This window comes from Punica granatum, chromosome 4 (assembly GCF_007655135.1).
Source record: "Punica granatum isolate Tunisia-2019 chromosome 4, ASM765513v2, whole genome shotgun sequence".
Taxonomy (NCBI): domain Eukaryota; kingdom Viridiplantae; phylum Streptophyta; class Magnoliopsida; order Myrtales; family Lythraceae; genus Punica; species Punica granatum.
The window spans coordinates 32,426,122-32,448,080 of record NC_045130.1 but is presented as its reverse complement, the minus strand read 5'-3'; the positions used below and the strand labels follow the sequence as shown (position 1 = coordinate 32,448,080).

Below are 21,959 nucleotides of genomic sequence, written 5' to 3'. Positions count from 1 at the left end.
ACTGATCCACCCACAGCATGTTGAGGGTCGGGCTTGGCCTAGCGAAAAGTCTCGAGATGTTGTAACATGCTGTATATGCCATTATTGGCACATGATTCGAGCGTCAGCCTCGACCCGATAGACGACATGAAAAACGGGGCTCAATTATGGTCGACTGACCTGGCAAAGCTTATAATGACTGCCGATGGAGGGTGGTGGTTGTGGCTGGCTGGAGGGTGGCCTTGGCTGGCAGCAGTGGCTTGGCAAGGGCTTCGGTCGGGAACTTGGTAATCCTTTTGGAAAATATATCGTCTCTTTTTTATAGTAAGAAATTATAAAAATCTCATTAACACTTGTTATCCTACGTAAAAATTCTTATTTATCCTTCTTTTCTTCGATTTTAGAGGTGCGATGAAGCACTTTGCTCGTGTTATAATATAATATGTCGGATAGCAAACCCAGCTGGATTATATAGGCATTTGCCATTCTAATACCTCTCAATATTTCTGGGGAGACGATGAATTATTATATTGCATCAATCTCAAGATAAAGAGTTGAATCGAAACGATGCAATGACTAATAATCAAGTAGGCTCAAATTCCGGTTGGAACGAAATTATGTATATCTATGGGAAATTCTAAGGCTGCATTTAGATTGAGAATTTAATTTTAAAATCATGATTTTAATTTTAACTCTACCCACTACACAACAAAAACACACATTTCTCAAATCAAATTTATAATATCATCTCATTTGTCCTTTTCCACAATCAAAATAAAAAACAAAATTAAAATTATTTTTAACTCTGAAACCAAACACACTCTAAGATTCCGTGGCTGAATTTTAAAACTTGTTCAACACTTTCCTTTCTTTTCGAGATAAGTCAAGATGAGATTTTATATGTATCGCAAACAACAAACCGAGCCATAAAGCTTGTCGTGAATCGCAAACAACGAATCGAGCCATAAAGCTTGTCGTGAAGCGCAACCCGTGGAATGCATAATCATCGAGTACGGACGAGATGCAGGAAGTTCAAAACATGAAACCGTTCAAATGTATTGTTCCAAGAAGACCTTCAACAAATAAAAGACCCACCAAAAGAAACTGAAAATTCTTAACAAAAAATCAAAAGAGGACCTTCTCCGTTCTTTCTTCCTTCCCCCCTCACTACGGCTATACATCTTTGCAGATTATAATGTTACATCCCCAGATCACCATAAAAGAGATGAGGGCATTATAACTCTTTTTGAGCTAGAAAAAGTGAGGAAAAACTGCACAAAATAGGGGCAACTTTTCCCCTAGAACAGCACCAGCAAAATCGGCAGCTGCTTCTGCTCAGTTCCGAGCTCTATTAATACGGTCCGACCTGACTATCTAGTAAAACCACAAGCCACTGTACAAAAATTCCACCTACGACCATTCGTCTTCCCCCCCGGAGCTAGGAATCCCGAGTCAGCGTTATTGGGCTAGCGGGGGAAATTGAGTCCCGTTGAGATCTTATCAGGCTTCTCACCTGCTAAATTCGCAGGAGGGTCACTAGGCTCTGACTTGATTGGCCAGTGAATCTGAACATTTGCACTGGAAACGAATATGTCCTGTACGACAAAGATCAGATCACCGACTGAAACGTTAGCAGCTGGACAATCTAGACTAGAGAAATCTTTTAGTTGAAACATTCGGTGCCTAAGCCAAGCGATCAGTCTTAAGCTATGAATTTGAGAATAATTTTACATGGGACTGCTTAGCTTCATGCAGACCCCCCCCCCAACCACATAATAAAGTCCCAGGACAATTCTTTTGGAGGAACTACTGGTATAATGAAAATTTTCAACAAGATCTTAAATTAGAATAATGTTAGCTTAATATTCATTGTGTATGGATGAACAATTTAATACCTGATCTATAGCTTCAGGACCCTCTGATTGAAAAAGAATTGGGCGGCACCGTTTATCTTCATTCATCAAGCTTGAATTCTGAAAGTGGGCAACAAGGGCTGCCTTCCCCTGAATTCTAGCGTATGCCAAGGAAGCGACTTTCTCGCTGTTAAACTTCTCCCACCTCTTCCCATTGAAGTGCTGTATAAATTAAAAGAGTAGTTACGGGTGACGTCTCAGAACTTAAGTAATAATTGGGCACCTTAAATGTTAACTGTACAAGTACCGATAGCACTGATTAAATGAAGGGGCTCTGGTGTATAAGTAGGACCTCACCGTTTAAGACGTAACCATAGAAACGATGGAACCCACTCTTTCTTTATTCATTTCTATTTATTACTTTTTTATGTTTTTTGATACCTAGTATCAATACAATTTCTTAGGTTGAGGCGAAATTCCTATAAAAAAAAGACATTGCGGTCGGGAAGGTTATAGTGGCAAAAGCCGATCTACTGAAAAAGAAACTTAAAACAAAGATAGAAAGCAAAACCTCGTAGAATGGAATTATGTGTGCAGGAGACTTCATGTTGATGAAAGCATAGCCCACGTTGCACTTGTTCTGAACCAATAATCAGAAGACGGTTGATCAGTTGCAATTGATTCAAGCAGAGCATGAACTCCCTAGTTAATAAGTGTCCAATTACCTTAAAATCGATTGGCAAGTAGAGGAAATCGTAAGTTCCCTGATGATTCTCATCAATGGAAGCTAGCAGCATTTTCGAAGTGTACCTGCTCAAAAACAGATATAGCATTCAAAAGCTGAATATAAGTTCATAAAGATAACTTTCGGAATCAATTCATCGCGACAAAATGAGAATTTGAGAAAGACCCAATGAGATTCCTTTAGACCAGTTCAATCACAATTTCTAATTGCTAGAAGCCTCTTATGATTTTACCAGACCTGCAGCAACAAACCATTGTAGCAGGTCTGACCTCAAGCAATCTTTTTGGAAGAGGTTCAAGCCAGAACTTTTCTTGAGCAAATGAAAGAGATAAGGAGCTGAGTCGTACTTGTTCGGAATGTTTTTTATCATTAAGGTCGTTCGAGTATCTTCACCGCTGATAATCTTACTCAAGTCGAGCTGAAACTGCTTCCTGATGCTGTCCACCTCAATCCTACCACTCTCATTCCTATGAGCCCTTATGTGCTCATCCAACCCATCCATCCCATTGGTTCCAAATGGCGGGTAGGGCCCAACACCCCCCATGAACACAGGACTAAGTCCTGGTGGAGAAATCACCGGGAAATTCGTCAGCCTGTTTTCGAACAAACTCCCCGGAGCACCTCGTGAGTTAAGGTTCATCTGAAAGGGAGGCGGCCTCATAAAGGAGGCCTCGGGAGACTCTGGGAAGGAACTGAACTGCCTCTGCAGAGGGTAACCTGGTGGGGCAGAGCCCACATGATGAGACGACGAGCTGAGGAATGGACCCAACTGCCCTGATAAAGAAGCATTAGGGGCCTTTTCTTCATGCATGAACTGGTGCCTCATGGGTGGTGTTGCCCAGGGGGAGGAAGAAGCAGGGCTCTCAAAGTACGGTTTCGAACCTCCCCATAGAAACTGGGGCCCAGATAAAGTTTCCAATGATCCATTTGATGTTGAAAGGCCGGTTGAAGATACTGATCCAAAATGTTCGCTAAGCTTCGGTACAGGGAGTGAATGAGCATGCTGAAATCCATTATTACCTGCCAAGTGTATTGAACAGTTATCTCATGAACATCTTCGTTATTTCCATATCCGTGTTTTCCAGTTTTTGAAGTATCTCATCTTGAAAAATGGGGGAAAAAAAACTGGGCGTTTTGTGATTCAACACGTAATACAAAATATAAACAACTACGAACTCCTCTTTTTCTCTTAGTTTTGCAAGGACAGAAAAACAGAAACAACTACGACTATCCTAACTCTGCAAATCAAGCAGAGCACAATAGTTGTCTCCATTTTGTGATTTGGGCAAAAATAAGACACAATAAAGTAACATTACCAATCCCCTGTTTCTTGCCGATAGGAGCAATCTTAAGGGAGCTAGACATTTGAGGATGCAAAATCGAAGCCAAACCAGGTATATGGCCGTTATAAGAAGGTCCGTTACCCTTGAAATCAGAAATTTGGCCAATATTCATCATAGGTCTATGCTCCATCGGGCTGCTGAGCTGCATCCAATTACCTAAAAGGGGAACCACAAAAATAAACTTCACTTGAAAGGGAAACTAGAAGGCTGAATGGAATTGAAAACTTAGACAATTAATTACATGCAGAACTTTTACCAGGAGGAGAGCTGGTAATCGGCGAGCCCACTTGATGAGGCCGGAAACTCCGGGAGTCATCTTGTTCGAGATCTTGGTTCAGCTGAAACATCAAACTGAAACATGCAAAACAAATAACCTTCAATCTCCCACTTTAACTCGTCATGATTTGGATACAAACAAATATTCAGAATATCAGACGTTCTGAAGCAGACTGCTTCAAACCCGATGTCACACAGAAAGTAACAGAAGTGGAGAGTGTAGAAACGCACCTTCTACGGGCCCCACCAGGGCGACTGGGTTCAAGCTTTATCCTTTTACCAGCAATATCACACCCGTTAAGAGACTTAAGGGCAGCTTCTGCATGCCTAACATCATAATACTCGATGAACTTGTGGTGCCTCTTCTGAGGGGTTTCCCTTATCTGATTTTATATGTCATCAAAAAAAAGATGTTAAATGAATATAAGGAAACAGCATAAAGAGGCTACTAGCTACTAAATGCTAAAAGATCTCTCACCTCTTTAACCTCACCATAACAACCAAATATCTTAAGTAGCTGTTCGTTTGAAACTGACAGGTCCAAGTTGAACACAACCAAGGTCCCTTGGTTGATGTCCTTGTCCGTTGGATTTTCCTAAAACGAAAGGGAAACATAATGAGAGAAGAGCTCATAAAAAATACAATGAGGAAGAAGGATGGATTTATAGCAAAATGAAGATTTCTCATTTAGGCGAACCTTTGGGATTGAGAAGTGGATGTCAAGCTTCCTCCTTCGTAGGGGCTTATTCTGTAAGGCCCTCATTGCAGTTCGAGCACCACGGATATCATAGTAAGATATCATTACGAACCCTCTGTGCTTACAGGCAGTGTACATGGTCCTAATATCACCATATTGCTGTACCAACAGACCAAAATTTAATCTGCCGAGCCAAATTAATCTCCTTGCTATCTACATAATGACGGGACCTAGGTAATACGAATTTTATGCTAATGGCAGGCATCATTAGTCAATTCACATTTTCCCCATGTATGTGGAAAACAGAGACATAAGATGTTTCAGTTGAACTTCAGGATATGATTTATAACCAAACAAAACAGGAGGACAAAACAAAACATTGAGACAGTTTACTTCTTCTGAGTAGAGACCAACCCATGTTTCTTTCAACGACACATCTCCCACTCAAGTTTAATACAAAGCAATGGTTCTTAAAGGATTGAAATTGCCTGAAACACTGAGCAAATTTTGTATTGCATTTTCATTCAACTCCCTTTTGTATTATATCATACCAAATGTAACTTTCAATATTGTGCTCCAATTTTGGCTGTCCTATCTCATCCAAGAGAGGCACCAGAATATGATACAGCATCAAACTAAATGTACACATGTTTGGGGGCTGAAATTCTGTTATACCTCGAAGAGAGATCTTAGTTCTGAATCTTCGACATTGCTATTGATGTTCCGGACAAACAGCGTTCTAGAAGGATGCTCACCATAAGGGTGCTCTCCGCTAACAGTTCCTGTACCATTCGAGAACCCATATTGAGGCACGGAAGAATTCCCTGACAAACTCATCTTCGAGATATTCTGAGCAAGGTTTTCTTGAGGGTCCATCTCCAGTTCGATCCCTCCAAAAATATCATCATCTTCCAAGTTCTCTAATGAACTAGGCAGGCCACTCAGGTCAAAATCTTCCATTATTCCAGCTAAAAGCTCGTTCTCATCATCAGGGAGTAAGCCATACAGTGCATGAGAATCAGCATCTTCAAATGAACCGGTTCCCTCATCAATAGACGGAGAACCATTTTCGTTCTCATCCAAGTTAACTGCATTCAAACATCAGCAAGTTATAATACATTACTTTGTCAAGAAAATTTTCACGATGCATTATGCCCTGCTACATAAGGATTACCAGGAAATACATGGGCCACAATTTGGCACAGTGGAGAGTGAGAATTACACACACTGTTTGCTTTAGTGAAAACCGTGTCTTTCAGCAGAACTACAGGAACCAATATGTTCTGCGAAATATGCATTCCACAACTATTGATGCCAGGATAAACTGAAAGGGTGTGAGGCTCACGCTTTTCATGGGGAAGAACAGGCAGTGAGCTTGAGAAGAGAGTAGTGTCCCGTGAAGATTTAGACTTGGAGAATGCCCTCCAAGGGTCACTACCCATATCTTCTTTGGGAATGTTCATCAGCAGAGCTCTTTGAAGGACCTAAAATTCCAAGATGGACATGTAATAGGATCAGTTATAATGCTAGACTTGGAAATATTTATAAAGCTAGAAAAGGCCAACCAGCATCTGCGAAAACTTGTTCAAACATTCACATACAGTGATAGTAATTTAAGCTGAGCAGAAAGAAATTGTTCAACAGCTTCATTCAGTCATTCTCATAAAGAGTACTGGTGCAACAAGATTTACCAGAAGGAAAATCAAAAACAGGAAAGTCTGCACTTTGTTTAGGGAGGAATTTGAGATTAAGCACATGAAATGGTAGCTCATTCCGAACAACTAAAATATTACAACTAGCTACCCTGCTGAAGAAGCAAGGTAACGGAATTAAATCAAACAAACAGCAGCTTCATTTCTTAAAGCATGATCATCTAAGATCTTCAGAAAGATGAACCAAATAATGCAATCACATCAAACAGTCAAAAGCTCAAATTATCGAATTGTCAAAGCATTGCCAAACACGTCAAACAACTGGAAGTTTACATAAGTGGGCAAATCACAACACGAAGGATCTTGATCAGCTAATTAGCTCTAATTCTTGAACCATGTACGATTTCAGTAAAATCTTGACTATCTTTCGACAAACACAAGAATTGATGAAACTCCGATTAACTGAACAAAGATAAAACTCCGACAAAAAAGTTACAATCTTTAACAAGATCATAACTAGAACAATAATCTTGATCAGCCAATTAGCTCTTCTTCTTGAAACACAAACGATTTCAGTAAAATCTTGACCATCTTTCAACAGACAAAAGAACTGATGAACAACGATCCACGATTAACTGAACAGAGATAATACTCCGACAAAAAAGTTTCAATCTTTAACAAGATCATAACTAGAACAATAAAGACGGGCCTCAGAGCTCCAGAATGACAAAATACCACACCAAAAACAAGCCAAAAAGGAACCCCAAATTTGTAAGTCTGACCGACACAGACACTTCCTGAATCAAACCCCAATCCCTATCACGAGAAGCTTAACAATCTGAGCAAAGGACAAAACTTTCCTCAAATGAACAGAAAAACCGCAGCCCCTGCGTAACACTCAAGACTCAAGAGCCTAACAGTCAAAGAGCCACCAACAGTACCGCAGACATTACAGAAAAAATCATCCCAAAGAGAGCCAATTATTAGATGTTCGGGGCCATAAAGGGTTGTCACGTGTAAAAAAACTGTCAAAAAAACTGGCACGTAGTGCACCCAGTAAGCCTACATAATATCCAGAAAACAGATGGGGGCTGAGGAATCTGTTACTCCATGTGAGAGAGAGATTGAGAGAGGAGGGAGAGGGGAGAATTACTGCTACTGTTGCTATTGCACACAGGAGGAGGGACAGAGTCAGAGGAAGAGAACCCAGGTGTCAGTTGAGAACTCAAAAACAGAGCACACATGTATGTGAATTTATAAAGTAATCAATCATCTACTAACCCGCTGCACGATCAACAGAAGAGAAGAGTTGGAGACGTGAAAGGAGAGAACTTTGTGGTTTTGGGGGTTTCCCTTTTCTTGTTTCGGGCAAATTAGATTGTGGGGTTTGCCCAAAAACGTCAAACAGTCACTCTCCCTCGAGAGCAGTTCCTGCCCGACACTCGAAATTCAGAATACTGCCAGCAGCTCCTGCAAAACCTTCCCTTTAGAGAGAGAGAGAGAGAGGTGAAGACCGAAGAAGAAGAAGAAAGTCTCTGCAATGAAGAGAGGGAGGGAGTGTGGACAAAGGGAAAGGGGGTTGCGATTGGACCAGAAGAGCAAAAAAGAGCAGAGAATGATTGATTGCGAGAGAGAGAGAGAAGCAAAGCAGAGGCTGCTTCTAATGGTGGATTAACTGCAATGGAATGAAGCTTGCAATCCAAAAACACTGATTTTCTCCTCTCTCTTTTTTTAAATTTTTTTCTCTGCCAATTCATCGGCGGAGAGGAAAGACAGAGCACGAGAAACAAAATACATCATAAGTTGCTGTCAAAATATTTATCGTATTTATTTAAGGATTTCATGGGGCGATGACGAACAGAGAAAGGGTTGGTCTTTGGATAAATTCGGTTGCTTTTCTTTTCCTGTTTCTTTGTTGGTAATGAATGAATCTTTCACACCGGAAAGGGTTGATTTCTAATGTTAAATAATGATTGGGTTAATTAGGGTAAACATTTAATTTCATTAATTTAAAGTGTATCTGGGCCAGATTTCAATTCAAACTACTCCCTGCACTATTATAAAAGCTCGCCTGTCTTTTTGAAGATTTCAACATTAATTACCCTTCCCAGAAACAAATTACTAGTTTCAACTTGGCATGTCTCCTGTTCTTCTTCTTTTTTTTTTCCTGAAGAGGTAAATTTTGTTGCGCAGGTTTGTTACTGTATATACAACATAATGGTCAACATGTCGCATCCCTTTCAAAAATTGATTTGAAAAAAAATATTTCCAAAACAAAATTAAAAACTTTCAAAAATTAAAAAAAGAAGCGGACGTAAAGGAAAGTGCTGGTGAGGGAAGGAGTGGTCGGGGTTGCCTGTTGATGCCCCTAGAGCTGAAATTTGAGATCTCAGTCGATTATGACTCTAGGGGCGTCGACTGGCATCCCCCAACCTACCTCTGAGGTCACCAATGTCCTTAGAGGGCACCGGCCAATGCCCCCCCCCCCCCCCCCCCCCCCCCCCCCCCCTCCTAGCTATTCCTTCTAGTCGGAACAATGTTCCCTCCCGATTTTTTTATTTAAAAAGTATTAAAATCGAAGTAAAAATCCACATCAGCTTCCATTGACGGAAAAAATAACAGTAGGACTAAAGTGGCAAAAAGTGAAAGATTAAGAATACAAATGGTAAAAAATTAAAGATTTAGAATCAAAATGACAAAAAAACTAAAGATTGAGGACCGAAACTGTCATTTTTTTCCAATATAGTATGATTTTTCTCAATAAAAGCTCTTCACATAAGCATTTTGAATCATTCTTCAACTCCTTATCGAAAGAACCTTAAGGCTCCCCACCTCACTAATGTGATCGTCTCATAGAGTTTCGAAATTAACATACGTACTCTCATATTATCTTATCGAATACCATTCATGGTCAATGAGAAAATTGGAAAAAGGTTTTGGGCTTTTTTGGAATGTAATAACCATGTGCATTGTTATGCTAGAGCCCACTATTAATGGTTGAAGTTTCAAGGAAATGCCAAATTCTGAAAAAAAAAAAAAAAAAAAAGTCTGCATCAGGTGCCTTCAATAATTGACCGAATACCGCGCGATTGACTTCACTGTACATACACGACTTTATCTTGGCATTTTGCCTTGGAATGAAGATTGAGATGAGATATATGTTTGCTCAACTGTGAGCTTGAGATGAGATATTGTTATTTTTAGAGTTAAAAAATATATATATTTAAAGTGCTAAATTAGTAGATATGTACAAGTGTGTTAAATAAGCAAAAAATAATTAAAAATTATGTGTGAACAAAAACAGATTGGTGATACGTGTGTCTTATTTCAAAGGGTTAATTTAAAAAAAAAACATATACTTTACTTTCTTTTTTATATATAGTCAAAAATTGAAAGATTTTTTTAATTTAGGCACGTTCTTTAAAAATAATTATGTTTTTAACTAGTGTAACGGTTGCCTTAAATTATCCGTTAAGTGATAATGCGGACGATGTGATATGGTAAAATATAAGTTATGTAATATCCTCATCATTTTAATCTTTTATAAATAACTTAAATAAATCAATAATAGTAGTTGGCAATTATGTTCTTGTACAGACTTAGAAAAATAGTTCAATTATGTCAATGCAACACCAAAACTTGCTCCCAATTTTGTTTCTTTATGAATTTCATTTAAATTGAATCTTTAAGACTGCGTTTGGTTTAATGTAATAAGAATTACATTACAATTGCATATGTAATGCCGATTAATTCATTTGTTTGTGTCTGTAATTGGAATTCGAATTACGGATATGGGTTTCTATCAGTAATTGATATGTAAATATCATTCTCCCATCTTCCCTATATAATTGCTATTACACCTATCTAATAGAACCCAAATTACCAATATGTTCTCATTTATTCATCATATTTCAGAAATCAGCCCCTTAACCACCACCTCTTCCGTCATCCCTCTACCGTTGCCGCCCCGTTGTCGCCATCGCCACCCCATCGTCACCAAGGCCGAGCATCCTTTTTTGACGACCCAACCTACCGCTTTCGATTCCTCTTGAGCAGATGAAGTTCAATATGACAACGTCGTGACCAGATCTAGCCTCAACGGCTCAAATCTAGCATGTGCAAGCTCTGTGGGTTGAGCTCTCCCTTGAGCCCTAGGCTCTTGAGCCACCCAAGGCTCGAGAACACCACGACTAGGCTCGTAAACCCACCTATAGGGGCCATAAGCCCTAGATTGGGCGAACCAAGTCTCGGGGGACCCAAGCTGCTATAAAAGAGAAAGGCCCCCATGTTTGGGTTCAAGAGCTTCAGGCATTCCCAACCATGGCGTTCCCAAGCCTTGGGTTGCTCAGTGTAGCCACTGGTTCACCAGAGCTCAGATGATAGTAGTTCGTCTTCTTCCTTCCTTTTTTAAAATTTGTATATTTTTAATAAATGTTATATAATATTTATTTTTTGGCCGAAATTTTAATATTGCAATAGTTTTTGTATTTAATAAATTTTAATATTTGTAGGACATGGGTATTTTGTTCTTTGCATAGGAAGGGTAATTTTGTACTTTCGTCTAATAATCTCTATCCATTCTCTCGCATCAAATTTCATAATTATAATTCTCAAATTCACTATTACATCTAACGAAACAAAAATCACCAAGGTGGTAGACCAGTTAGTAACAGACTTCGTCTTCCAAAGGGAAGGTCAAGGGGTCGAAACTCGACTTAAACATGAAAGTGCTTGCGTTAATAAACTCTTGTCCTGTACCCTATGAGAGTTGTTCTGGTCCACTGTGCGCTTTGGTGGGGTCATGGTAACCTAGGTGGGCTATGTCTCACCGAACTCTTTACCCATTCGGGCGAATGGAACATTCCATGGCGGCTGTGGAGCCCCTCTAATCTCCAGAGGGTGGTTGCTACACTGGTCTCCCCCTCCCGACCTTTTATTCAAGGGAAAAAAAAACAAATAAACCTAATTATATGTAATCATAATTCTATTATATACTAATTCATATTACCTACTTATTCCATTCGTGATTAATTTCATTACATTGAACTAAACTTACCATAAATGTTACAACATGAAACTTACAGTGACATTGTTTGCTCTATATATATACATTTTTGTGATATAAGAGTATTCGGAATACGTACAGGACTTTTTTCATATGCCCTTAATTTTTAAGCATATTTCTTCCTTTTACCATAATTCTCGAGGTCAATTGGCTTAATGTTATGGCTTCCTACATAATTTACACAATGATCTTAGAGTATTTTGAATATGTAATGACAGAAGCATATTTTAATTTGTCGAGCTTATTAAGAAGTTTTATATTATGGCTGCCTACATAAATGTTGATTGATTTATTTATTTCAATTACTTATTCAATACGAAGGATGATGCGGACGATACATAATTTTTATTTTGTCATTTCACGTTGTTCACATCATAACTTAACGAAACCGTTAACGTCGGGCTGTAAACAGATTATTTTCAAAGTAGATGCGTTCAGTTTCTAAAAACTTTCATTTTATACTGTATAAAGGATAGAGCGTAAAGAACATGTTCCTTTTTCTTTATTTTTTACCTTTTCTGAAATTAACCTTATTTTAAAATGGGTCGGATCTATGCTCTCAGAACTACAGATATTTTCATTTTTTCGATTATAAAAGAAGTTTATAAGGTTTAGCACAAAAAGAAACAAAATCTAAATAAAAGGAAGACAAGTTATGCTACTGAGTATAATCAAATATACCAACGTGGATTAGTTCAATCAGTTCAACACTTGTTTTCTTTAAATAATGTTTTCGGTTTAAATTTTGTGAATTGAGAAAATTCTCACTGTAATAATTTTATCCCTTAATAAGTCAATTGGGCTTAACTGAATTAAATGAGATCTAATTTGGCTTTCGAATATTAAAATTCATAAAAATAAAGGAGTATAATTAAATATTGAATCTCTTATTTCCTAAACGAGAAAGAATCGTAATGTATTGCATCTCATTTCTTGAACTGCTTGTGTTTCAGTTAAAGTGAAAGAAGAATGAAAAACAAGCAACAGTTAGAAAATGCCAAAACAAAAAGTTTTTTGTTCTCCCAAAATGTAACACATATAAATTTGACTTTTATAAAAGGAAGAAAACTTAAGAGTAATTATGTTCTCGTTTTTTTAACTTGGAATCAAAAGAATTTAAGATTTATTTTTTATCAGTGAGATTTTTATAGGTGCAACCCCTTTGGGATTTTTTGTACTCCATAACTCTGCCTTTCTATCGCGCAATTGACACTGTTAGATCCATAAATCTCCCGTTAAATTGGAAAAGCGGACAGAAAAAAGAAAATTATGACTTTTATCAAGCCTTCACATTTTTTTTTTTGGAAATTCGACCTAAACCAATATAAGTTAACTGCTGTGCTTATAGATCCTTTAAGATAAACATTTTATTTTTCGATGATTGGACAAATAAGTTGACATAAACATGCGGTAACATATGATTTATTAAGACAATAATATGGTTTAATATTCTTCCACATAAAATGCCAACGTACGCGTCAACATCAGAGGAACACATTTATTGTATGGACTGTTTATCGACGAAAAGGCACCTCAATTTGCTTATCCTCAACCAGATAATGATTAAGAAATGTCTCTCACCGGAAAAAAAAAATGAAAATAACTTCATTATTAAAATCAGCAATCAATCGATTATTATAAGAACGATTCCGGGAATCATGATTAGCGTCTTTGATTAAAAAATTTCAAGCACTTATTAGGACAAAAAAAGGTAATTAAAATTGTCATTAAACAATTGATTACGTGTGCTTCTTTTCCACTTAAAGTATGCCTCACATCAATTGATTATGATGAGGCTGACTTCATGTACGCGTGGAATCCTTTTATTGTCAGGTTGCTGGGTTGCTGCTTTAAACTGCTAGCATAGGATATCCTTAAAACGTACTTAATTAGAAAAAAGATTTTCTTCAACCAATTTTATCTTCCGGTTTAATTAGTTTAAAATAGCGTACCAGCATAAGACATTTGTTTCTTTTAAATAAAATTTTGATGGAGAAAATTCGTGATTGGAATTTGAACATATATCCTCGGTATTGTTCTAATAGTGACTTCCTTTTTGAAATTTTATTGCAAGTATTGGAAGGGAAAACATTTGAGAATCGCTGTCGCCCTCAGTGAGTTTGTATGGACATGAGCCCCGCTCACGGAGTTCCAATAAGAAAGAACACTCAACGCAAAGGCAAGGGCAACCTCTCAACGTAATCTTAGTATTTTCGGGGATCAACGGAATATCAACTTGCTTTTAAATTGAAAAAATTCATATAACGAGAATGTGACTCAACAACAAATTGAGCTCTTATCGAACGGATTTTACCTGAAATGTAAGAGTTTAAAATCCAATGAAATATCTTGTGGTCAATGTCAAGTTGATACTTGAATGAAAACAATCTCAATAATTAGACTACGTACGTCCGTGTACACCAGGAGAGAGAGAGAGAGAGAGAGGCAGAAATTAACCTGATTAGCTTGCAAAGGGAAAATATAGGGGAATCGTGGATATAATCATAAGTCTCTCTTAAAGATATTTTCCCACACACTCTTTCGCGCATGTGTATCACGAAATACCGTTTCCTTTGCACTGTCTCACATGTCAATAATGACGACATTTTCGCATCTCTGCGACGACTTTGGAGGCTCGGTTCGGAAGTTCAGAATGCGGAAGTTTGGTTGGAAAAACTTGATTGAATTCGACCCATTTCCATACAAAATTGCCAATTGGGCTTTTATGGAAAAGACGTAGAGAAGAAAGAGAAGAGGCAACTGGGCTTGGGGGCACATGTAGCGGCAATGTTTGTCAAGTCAATAATTTGATGAATTAGTCAAAAAAAAATTGTGGCCATAAAAAGGAAAAGAAGAAGAAGAGTGTTTTGCAATTGAATTCGAGCTAGAAATCGAAGACCCATACGTACTATTGTTGCACATGAAAGATTACTGTTGCCTACAACATAGACACAACTGCATTGATTTCATATAAAGTCAGAATACAGAAGGGCTCGCATTCACCTCCTTTGTAACAATAACTGAACGATACAATTATCAAACCTCGCACTCCCCTTCTTTATAACAACAAATGAACTATACAATTTGTCAAATGGTAGGGTGAGAAAATGCATCCAATCACTTCCTTTCCCCATGTTTCCTCAGTTCTTTTTTCACTTGATTTGACGATCCCGAACTTCTTTTGTTGCGTGCTTATTGGGAGCTTTTACGACCGTATCGAGTTACTGCAATATATCACTTAATATCCAATAATGTAAGGTCCCTCATTCTATACCATTGGATCTCATTCAAATATGGAGAGAGAGAGACCATATCACGGCGACATGATGTCATTATAGAAGTTATCGTAGCTCCCTAGCTCCAGTGTTACCAACATGCTGTAACTCAATTTTGGAACAAGATCTCACATTTCTTCAGTTTCGTATTGTTAAGAAAATTTGATTTATTTTATCCACCGAAAAAATAACATGTGATTTATTTCATATGTCTTTGCATTTCTATTACGAAGCGAAACACAAAAGTAGCTCTGCCCTCATTGGGAATATAGAATTTTTTTTTTTCCCTTGGTTTAGGTTTGGTTTGGGAGTGAATATACTGAAAGGAAAAATGCTAATATAAAAATGTGAAAAAATAATTACTGATTGGAAAATAAGTTAAAAGTGTTTGGAATATATTAATTAAAAATTACCGAAAGTAAATGAAGTGATATATTAAAAACATAAAATAAGTAGTAGCATTTTTATAAGCATCCGTGTTAATCACATTTGTAACCTTTAAATTGAACCCAAACTATAGTTTAGAAATTTCTTCTCAAACACTACTTTTGCTTAAACAACAATGGCTTAAAAGATAATAAGAAAGTGCTCATAGACTGATAGAGTACAATGGTGTAAAATTGAGCTTAGGGTCAGCATATACTTTCTGATTAGATTGAATTATCTGAAATTTCCTGATCAAGAAATTAAACAAACAATACATATATATTATATCTCATTTCATCTTACATGAAGACACGGGCACACAGCAATGAACCGAGACTATCTCTAGGAAGCATTGTTATGAGCTTTATTCAGTTTTCTATCAGCATAGGCTATAGAGGAGCCAGTAGGGACTCGTAACAGTCGAATGTATTTATAAGACGAGTCATGGCGATGCCAGTGACATGATTCTCCGAGCAGTGAACTTTATTATATATATCTTCCTGGCGAAGCTAAATGCTTGCTGAGAAGATTAACCAACTCTAATACATATCGATTGAAACAACGCAAATAGATGATTCATATGGCTCTCCTGCTCGAGGCCTTCGCCATGTATTAGCCAAACCTGCAAAGGATACCACAGAGGAACTTCATCAATACAAGCTGAAAAGAAAAATTGGAAGAAATTGTAAAATGCTGCTCACATGTATTTTGATACGTATAATCTCTATCCGTTCAAGAACCGAAAAAGCGCAAATACATAAGTTATTCCCTGGTTCTTCGTATCCCTACAGGGACATGGCACTTGAGCAAGTCGTGAGGATATTAGGATTAGTATACGAACTTGGAACAGTCCACATTGGGTGAAACAGCAACAGGCAGAGTGATCCCGCAGTTGCCCGGGAGATCTTGGGCCAACTGTGAGTTGGGATTGAACTGCTTCGCAGCTGACTTAATGCAGGCACAGGCAGCCTTCTTGTCAGCCGATGTGGTCGCAGCATTTGCCAGAGCAGCGGCCCCTTTACAGCAGGCATCCGGAGGCTTCCCGGTCCCGCTCTTGAGATAGTTTACGCAAGGCCTCAGGTCCTTCAGCACATCACTGCACGAAATGGCTGATTCGGAAATTGGGGCTAGTGAGAGGAGAAGGAATGCTGCCGCCACGGCGAGAAATAGAACTCTCCGACTCGAACACTCCATTTTGGGTTGTAGTAGCACACTAGCAGTAGAGGAAATACACGGTTTTATAGATGCCTGGCCGAGGAACCTAAGAATTGCAAGAAACGTTAAAGAAATTCATTTGGGAGAACTTTTTATTTCGTGTCTCGCTGATCTTTTTGATGATGAGTGCAAGCAAGAGTGAAAACGGCTTCACTTTCTCGGTGACTGCCTAAGATGTACTATCTAGTCTCAGTGTATTTTTGAATCAAAGAAGCTGACGTTCAATTGCACTGCACAGCACAGCAAGCTGTGCCTCTTTTCATAATCAAAACTCAACTACCGTTAATTGTTTTATGATTGTTTTGGTCATTTCAGCTTTCTTGATAACTCAGTAGTGTCGAGTGCAGGGCTCTGCAGTAAAGATTACTCCGATGTGCTCTTTTTCCTATTTACTATTCTCAAAACCAAAGTATTCCGCTATATTAACTGACCTACCCTAGTGTATTGAGGTTAATATTCCGATCCAAACTCTTGAAATGTCTGATGGCCACGCAGATTTCGTGGATCCGAGAGGCATTGTTCGAGCTTGCTACTCACACTTGCCACCGCTCAGTCTTATTTTATGTGTCTGATATCACAGAAGAAAAAGTCAGCTGAGACTGTCTTGCAAGAAATAGCAGTGGTAGACAGAAGCCGCACAACCTTTGATTTGCACAACATTAATGAAGGCAGTGTTTGACAAGCTTCTCCTGCAATTATTTTTGACAGAGATGTGTTGGTCCAGGAAGAGATTGTTACGCGGTCTTGTCAATCTCGTGAGACAGTCATTGCACGAATCGTGTCGGTGTACTAGGTCTGGCAATTAGTGTATATAAATAACTTAAGTATTCTTATATGTAGTTGGTTATGCCTATTATTTATGGTATAAATATAATTTAATAATGTTTTTATTATTAATGAGAGGTTTCTTTTGATGTTATATCTTGATTCAGAAACTGTGGTCATCGAGTGTTTTGTCAAAACCGAAAGCAGCTAGCGTTATTGCTCAATGAGGAGTCCCGAGCGATTTTGCTATCAACAAAGAATAACCTCAATATTTATTACGGGCTTGAGATTTAGTTTAAGTGGGATGTTCTGCACATCCTATGCATGCCAGGGATTAATCCTAGCTTGTGCGGACAGTCCTTCCCGTGTTTTCGACTTTCGAACGGGCATCGACATAATTTATCATACTCTATTACGAATCATCTCGTCTCCAACAATCATCTAATGCACTGTTTACTCAATAATACCTCAGAAACAACATTCACTTGAGTAACTTTTTCTTGAACATCATTCCTCCAGAAAAAAACTACCGCGTCCAACTCGACATTAATGACTAGTAGCGAATTGAGAGATATAGGCAAGTCCAAGTTTAATCTCGTAAAAGTGCATGACCTTTATTTGACTTTTCAATTCTAGCACGACCTTTCGAAAATAGTATAAAAAGGCACGACACTTTGTCTTAATCTCAAATCTAGCATGACCTTTCATTTTAATATCAAATCTAGCACGTTGTTAAATTTTCCATTAATTTTAAAGGTAGCGGCTGATTAGGCATTAATGGTGCCACGCGTCGAATATTATTCGAAGTAGAAATATGTGGAATTAAATAAAAATATGTGGGGTTCACTTATCGTGCTAGATTTGAGAATTAAAGGAAAGGTTGTACAAGATTTTAAACTAAAACGAACGGTTGTGCCTTTTTGGACTATTTCTGAAAGGTCGTGTTAGAATTGATAATTCAATCAAAGGTCGCGCTATATTTGAGACTAAAACAAAATATCGTACATTTCTCTGTAATTTTCCGAAAGGTGATGCTAGAATTGGAAATTTGACCAAAGGTCGTGCCTTTGTATGTGATTAATCCCAAATTCAACATGTCCATCTGGTCAGGCTCAAACAATGAGTCGGGACTCGGGTTGACCGCCTATTGCTTATGCCTGAGCCCAGAATCATGACCGCGAATCCATTATTGCCATCCTTCATGCAATTGGATATCGTGGAAGTACCAATCATGCAGCGATATAAAATATGTCACAACATTTTCTAGAATCCACATGGACAACCAATAAATCTCGAGAATAGAGATGTAGTGTAAAGACACAAGTTCTTGCCTAAGAACACGAGGTTCTGCATTCGATTCCCACTCGTCAGACCTTCCGTCCTCGGATCTGAATTCGTTAAAAATTGTTGGATTAATGGATGATTAGGAACTAATGGGTCTGAATGTTGGGTCTCCACAATCTCACGTAAAGTCCGGCCCACCGATGGATAGCCCTCCCGAGAAAGCCCAATCCCCGACAGGTTCACACTATCACACTGCCCAAACAGATCCAAAACGCTCAGACCGAAACCCTAGCCGATGACCCTGCAACTCCTTTGCTTATAAAACCCCCCAAAACATACTTTCGAACGCATAAGCCCGGCGGCGACTCAAACCCTAGTCGACCCTTCGTAAGTCCTCTCCCCCCTCCTCCTCCTCCTCCTCCACGCATTGCGCAGGTTCCCGGACTTGAGAGCCTGTATCCATTACTGATTTCGTTTCTGTTAATGATGTCGTATTAAGGTAGGTGAACATGGCGGTCCCGTTGTTGTCGAAGAAGATCGTCAAGAAGCGGGTGAAGAAGTTCAAGAGGCCGCAGAGCGATCGCAAGATCTCCGTTAAGGTATAAATTGCTCCGTACTCGAGCAGAAGCAATTAGATGAGCAGCCTGTTTTAATCCATTTTTTTTTCCTCTTCGTGGTTTTCATTCATCGAAATGCACGTCCTTTTTGCTATTTCCGAGGTTTTATTGCATAGATGATGATAATGATTGTCGCCCCAGTCTTACTTGCATCTACATAGATTAGGTGCATCGTGGTGATTGACACATTATCTGATATCGCATTTTCTTGTTCTTCCTCATTATCCTTCTTATGAATTTCAAGCTTTCTTTCCTGTTGGTGGATTTTTTTTTATGTTTGTGTGTATATATGTATATATATTCATGTCGGCTTTGATATGATTTGGTGATTAGACTTTTTGACACCCAGTCTGATCCGCATCTCTCGATGCACTGTGGTGATATTAAGTTTATCTGATTCCTGAAAAGCCAAATCATTTGAATTTGTTTTCATCATGTCATGTTTTGAATAGATCGATAAAATGTGAATAGTACGGGACTGAGTTGAGATTTTGTTAATTCCCAATTAGCTTATTCGGAGTTTTTAAGTTTTAATACAATTTATGTCTGTGTTCTTAAATTTATCGGCCGTTGAAGTATGTTTGTATGTGGGGGATCTGATGATAGTATGTTTGACACCCAGTCTTACTTGTTTCTTTGGTTCAAACATGGTGATCACTGATCGACTATCTGATCCCTTATGAGCCAACCTTTATTTTTAACTTGGTAGTCAATTGTTGTCTTTGATCACCTTTTTTAGAGCTGCATCTGTATAGTTCTTTAATGAACGGACTGCTAACTGTTTTATGGATTGCCATGTTCTCGAATTTTATGCGATGAGGCGTGATGATGTTTATCCACCATGTCTGCTGTTTGGTGATGAATTCTAACATGCACTACCATCTGATCTCATTGCATTTCTCCTTAAGAAAAATTATTTATGAACTTTTCTATGTTTTATTTGTTTTTAAGTTTTCTGTCTCTGCAATCTGTGATGCAATTTTTTCCCTATTGGAATGATATTTCCATGATTATTACCAAAATAATCACCATCTTTCGGCTGAGATTGCACAGCTAACTTGTTTCCTGTAGGTTATAATCTTGTATTATTTTTTATTGTCGACTTTGAATCTTTATTGGAAGTGTCTTTTGCCCATGGTATCTGATGTCCAGAGTTGTTCTTGTAGCTGGGCATCTCGTTTTTAAGGGCAGAGATAAAATCCCGAACAGGCCTTGCGACACAGTTTGCTTGGATATCCACAAGCTTACTGTTACTTTATACCTGATCACATCCAAACACTTGAACTTAATTATCTCTTCTTCAAGACTATCTTTAACCTAGGATAGTGGTTATGTTTCTTTCAGATGAATGTGAGTAATAATTCTTTCCATGTTCCAAATATAGCCTAACTGGAGGAGACCGAAAGGTATCGATTCCCGTGTCAGAAGAAAGTTCAAGGGATGCACTCTGATGCCCAATATCGGGTACGGCTCCGACAAGAAGACCCGCCACTACCTTCCTAATGGTTTTAAGAAGTTTGTAGTTCACAATGTCAGCGAGCTCGAACTCCTTATGATGCACAACAGGTGATGATCCACCACCACTGGGTTGTTTCTTTGGAAAATATTAGCTCGTTGTTTTGAGAAGCTTTCCTGAGCTCACTTCTCATTATCATTGTGCAGGACATATTGCGCTGAGATTGCACACAATCTCTCGACGAAGAAGAGGAAAGAGATTGTTGAGCGAGCTGCTCAACTCGACGTGGTTGTCACGAACAAGCTTGCAAGGCTACGGAGCCAAGAGGACGAGTAAGCTGTTACTGAGCTTTGTAGAATGTGAACAGTTCTTTAGAGCCTGCTTAGGCTATATATGGGATTATATGGCAGTTTTGTTTTCTACATAGTACAGCTGACGGTAGTCTGTATGATGGGTTTTTGGCCATCTGATGAATTTGTGTTAGATAATTAAATTAGATGTGGAGCCTATAAGAGTTTCTATTAAATAGAGAAAATACATGTGTGAAACCTGTAAAATAGCAGGTAGATGGGCCGGTGTTCCGACACTCGTTCAGTTGATATGATTTGGAAGTTAAAAGAACTAGTAGGCTACTACTGCCGTGACCATTATTGATTGCCTAAATGTGAGAGGCTCTCACCATCTCATGGTTCCTAAGGCAACAAACTCTTGCAATACTGACTCGGCCAACGGTCCATGGTGACGGCACCAAGTGAGACTTAATTCGATGTTGCACTCCAGGAAATCCTTGGTGCTTTTGAGAGAGTAGCAACGGGATGATGCTTGGACTTGGCCATCGTCTACGATCGTTTTTTTTGTTGTTACTGAGTCTCATTGAAATTAAAAAGAACTTGGAACATGATTACAGAAAGCAACAAATTATCGAATTATTAGAGAAAATTTTCAGATGCAGTCTACCGTGAAAAAAGAAATCTCCATTGCAAGATAGCATTTGGCTACAAATTGTCCACATTGCAATCATCAATTTTATCTAAAGGAAAGGAAAAAAAAAAGATGGAATAAGCACAGGAAGACGATGGGCAAAGGAAATATATCGAACAAGAGCGAGATACAGTCGTTCAACATGCTCAGTCGTACTTATTCCCTGCCTTAATCATTCATTCTATTTCTTTCCGTTCAGCTTCATGCTACTCGATGCAGTTGCCCACAGGAGAAATCTCCACCTCGGGGCAATCCGGCTGTTCCGCGAGATAAGGCACCAGCTGAATGAATGTTCCCGGGCAATGAGCAGTTTGTCGACTTCTTCCATGT

The 21,959-nt window shown here is 38.6% G+C and overlaps 3 protein-coding genes and 4 non-coding genes across 15 annotated transcripts; 5 read left to right on the top strand and 2 right to left on the bottom strand.

Moving 5' to 3' along the window:
• Window positions 1–1,001: 1,001 nt before the first annotated feature.
• Window positions 1,002–8,283, bottom strand: LOC116202297 (protein MEI2-like 5). 8 transcript variants are annotated; one of them, XM_031533804.1, is made up of 13 exons: window positions 7,827–8,283; window positions 6,239–6,377; window positions 5,569–5,981; window positions 4,894–5,106; window positions 4,675–4,791; window positions 4,428–4,579; window positions 4,177–4,271; window positions 3,894–4,076; window positions 2,925–3,597; window positions 2,558–2,642; window positions 2,404–2,472; window positions 1,875–2,054; window positions 1,002–1,574 (listed from the first exon to the last, which is right to left on the bottom strand). In XM_031533804.1, the coding sequence occupies exons 2-13, from the start codon at window positions 6,354–6,356 to the stop codon at window positions 1,446–1,448; spliced, it is 2,427 nt and encodes an 808-aa protein (XP_031389664.1). In that variant the 5' UTR covers window positions 6,357–6,377; window positions 7,827–8,283; the 3' UTR covers window positions 1,002–1,445. The 8 variants fall into 8 exon arrangements, with proteins under 8 accessions (XP_031389664.1, XP_031389669.1, XP_031389665.1 ...); XM_031533809.1 differs by having other exon boundaries at window positions 4,894–5,052; window positions 7,827–8,274; XM_031533805.1 differs by having other exon boundaries at window positions 7,699–7,832.
• Window positions 8,284–15,542: 7,259 nt separating this feature from the next.
• Window positions 15,543–16,529, bottom strand: LOC116202296 (non-specific lipid-transfer protein 8-like). Its single transcript, XM_031533802.1, has 2 exons — window positions 16,153–16,529; window positions 15,543–15,933 (listed from the first exon to the last, which is right to left on the bottom strand). The coding sequence occupies exons 1-2, from the start codon at window positions 16,503–16,505 to the stop codon at window positions 15,924–15,926; spliced, it is 363 nt and encodes a 120-aa protein (XP_031389662.1). The 5' UTR covers window positions 16,506–16,529; the 3' UTR covers window positions 15,543–15,923.
• Window positions 16,530–18,820: 2,291 nt separating this feature from the next.
• On the top strand, window positions 18,821–21,298 carry LOC116202295 (60S ribosomal protein L32-1). 2 transcript variants are annotated; one of them, XM_031533799.1, is made up of 4 exons: window positions 18,821–18,962; window positions 19,075–19,174; window positions 20,577–20,758; window positions 20,855–21,298. In XM_031533799.1, exons 2-4 carry the CDS (start codon window positions 19,085–19,087, stop codon window positions 20,982–20,984), a joined length of 402 nt encoding a protein of 133 aa, XP_031389659.1. In that variant the 5' UTR covers window positions 18,821–18,962; window positions 19,075–19,084; the 3' UTR covers window positions 20,985–21,298. The 2 variants fall into 2 exon arrangements, with proteins under 2 accessions (XP_031389659.1, XP_031389660.1); XM_031533800.1 differs by having other exon boundaries at window positions 18,822–18,962; window positions 19,079–19,174.
• LOC116206457 lies at window positions 19,305–19,391 on the top strand. Its single transcript, XR_004156690.1, has one exon. It is a non-coding gene; the product is annotated as a small nucleolar RNA U31b (small nucleolar RNA).
• On the top strand, window positions 19,785–19,868 carry LOC116206460. Its single transcript, XR_004156693.1, has one exon. It is a non-coding gene; the product is annotated as a small nucleolar RNA U31b (small nucleolar RNA).
• Window positions 20,008–20,084, top strand: LOC116206490. The gene has a single exon (XR_004156719.1). It is a non-coding gene; the product is annotated as a small nucleolar RNA Z195/SNORD33/SNORD32 family (small nucleolar RNA).
• On the top strand, window positions 20,155–20,242 carry LOC116206491. The gene has a single exon (XR_004156720.1). It is a non-coding gene; the product is annotated as a small nucleolar RNA Z196/R39/R59 family (small nucleolar RNA).
• Window positions 21,299–21,959: the final 661 nt, after the last annotated feature.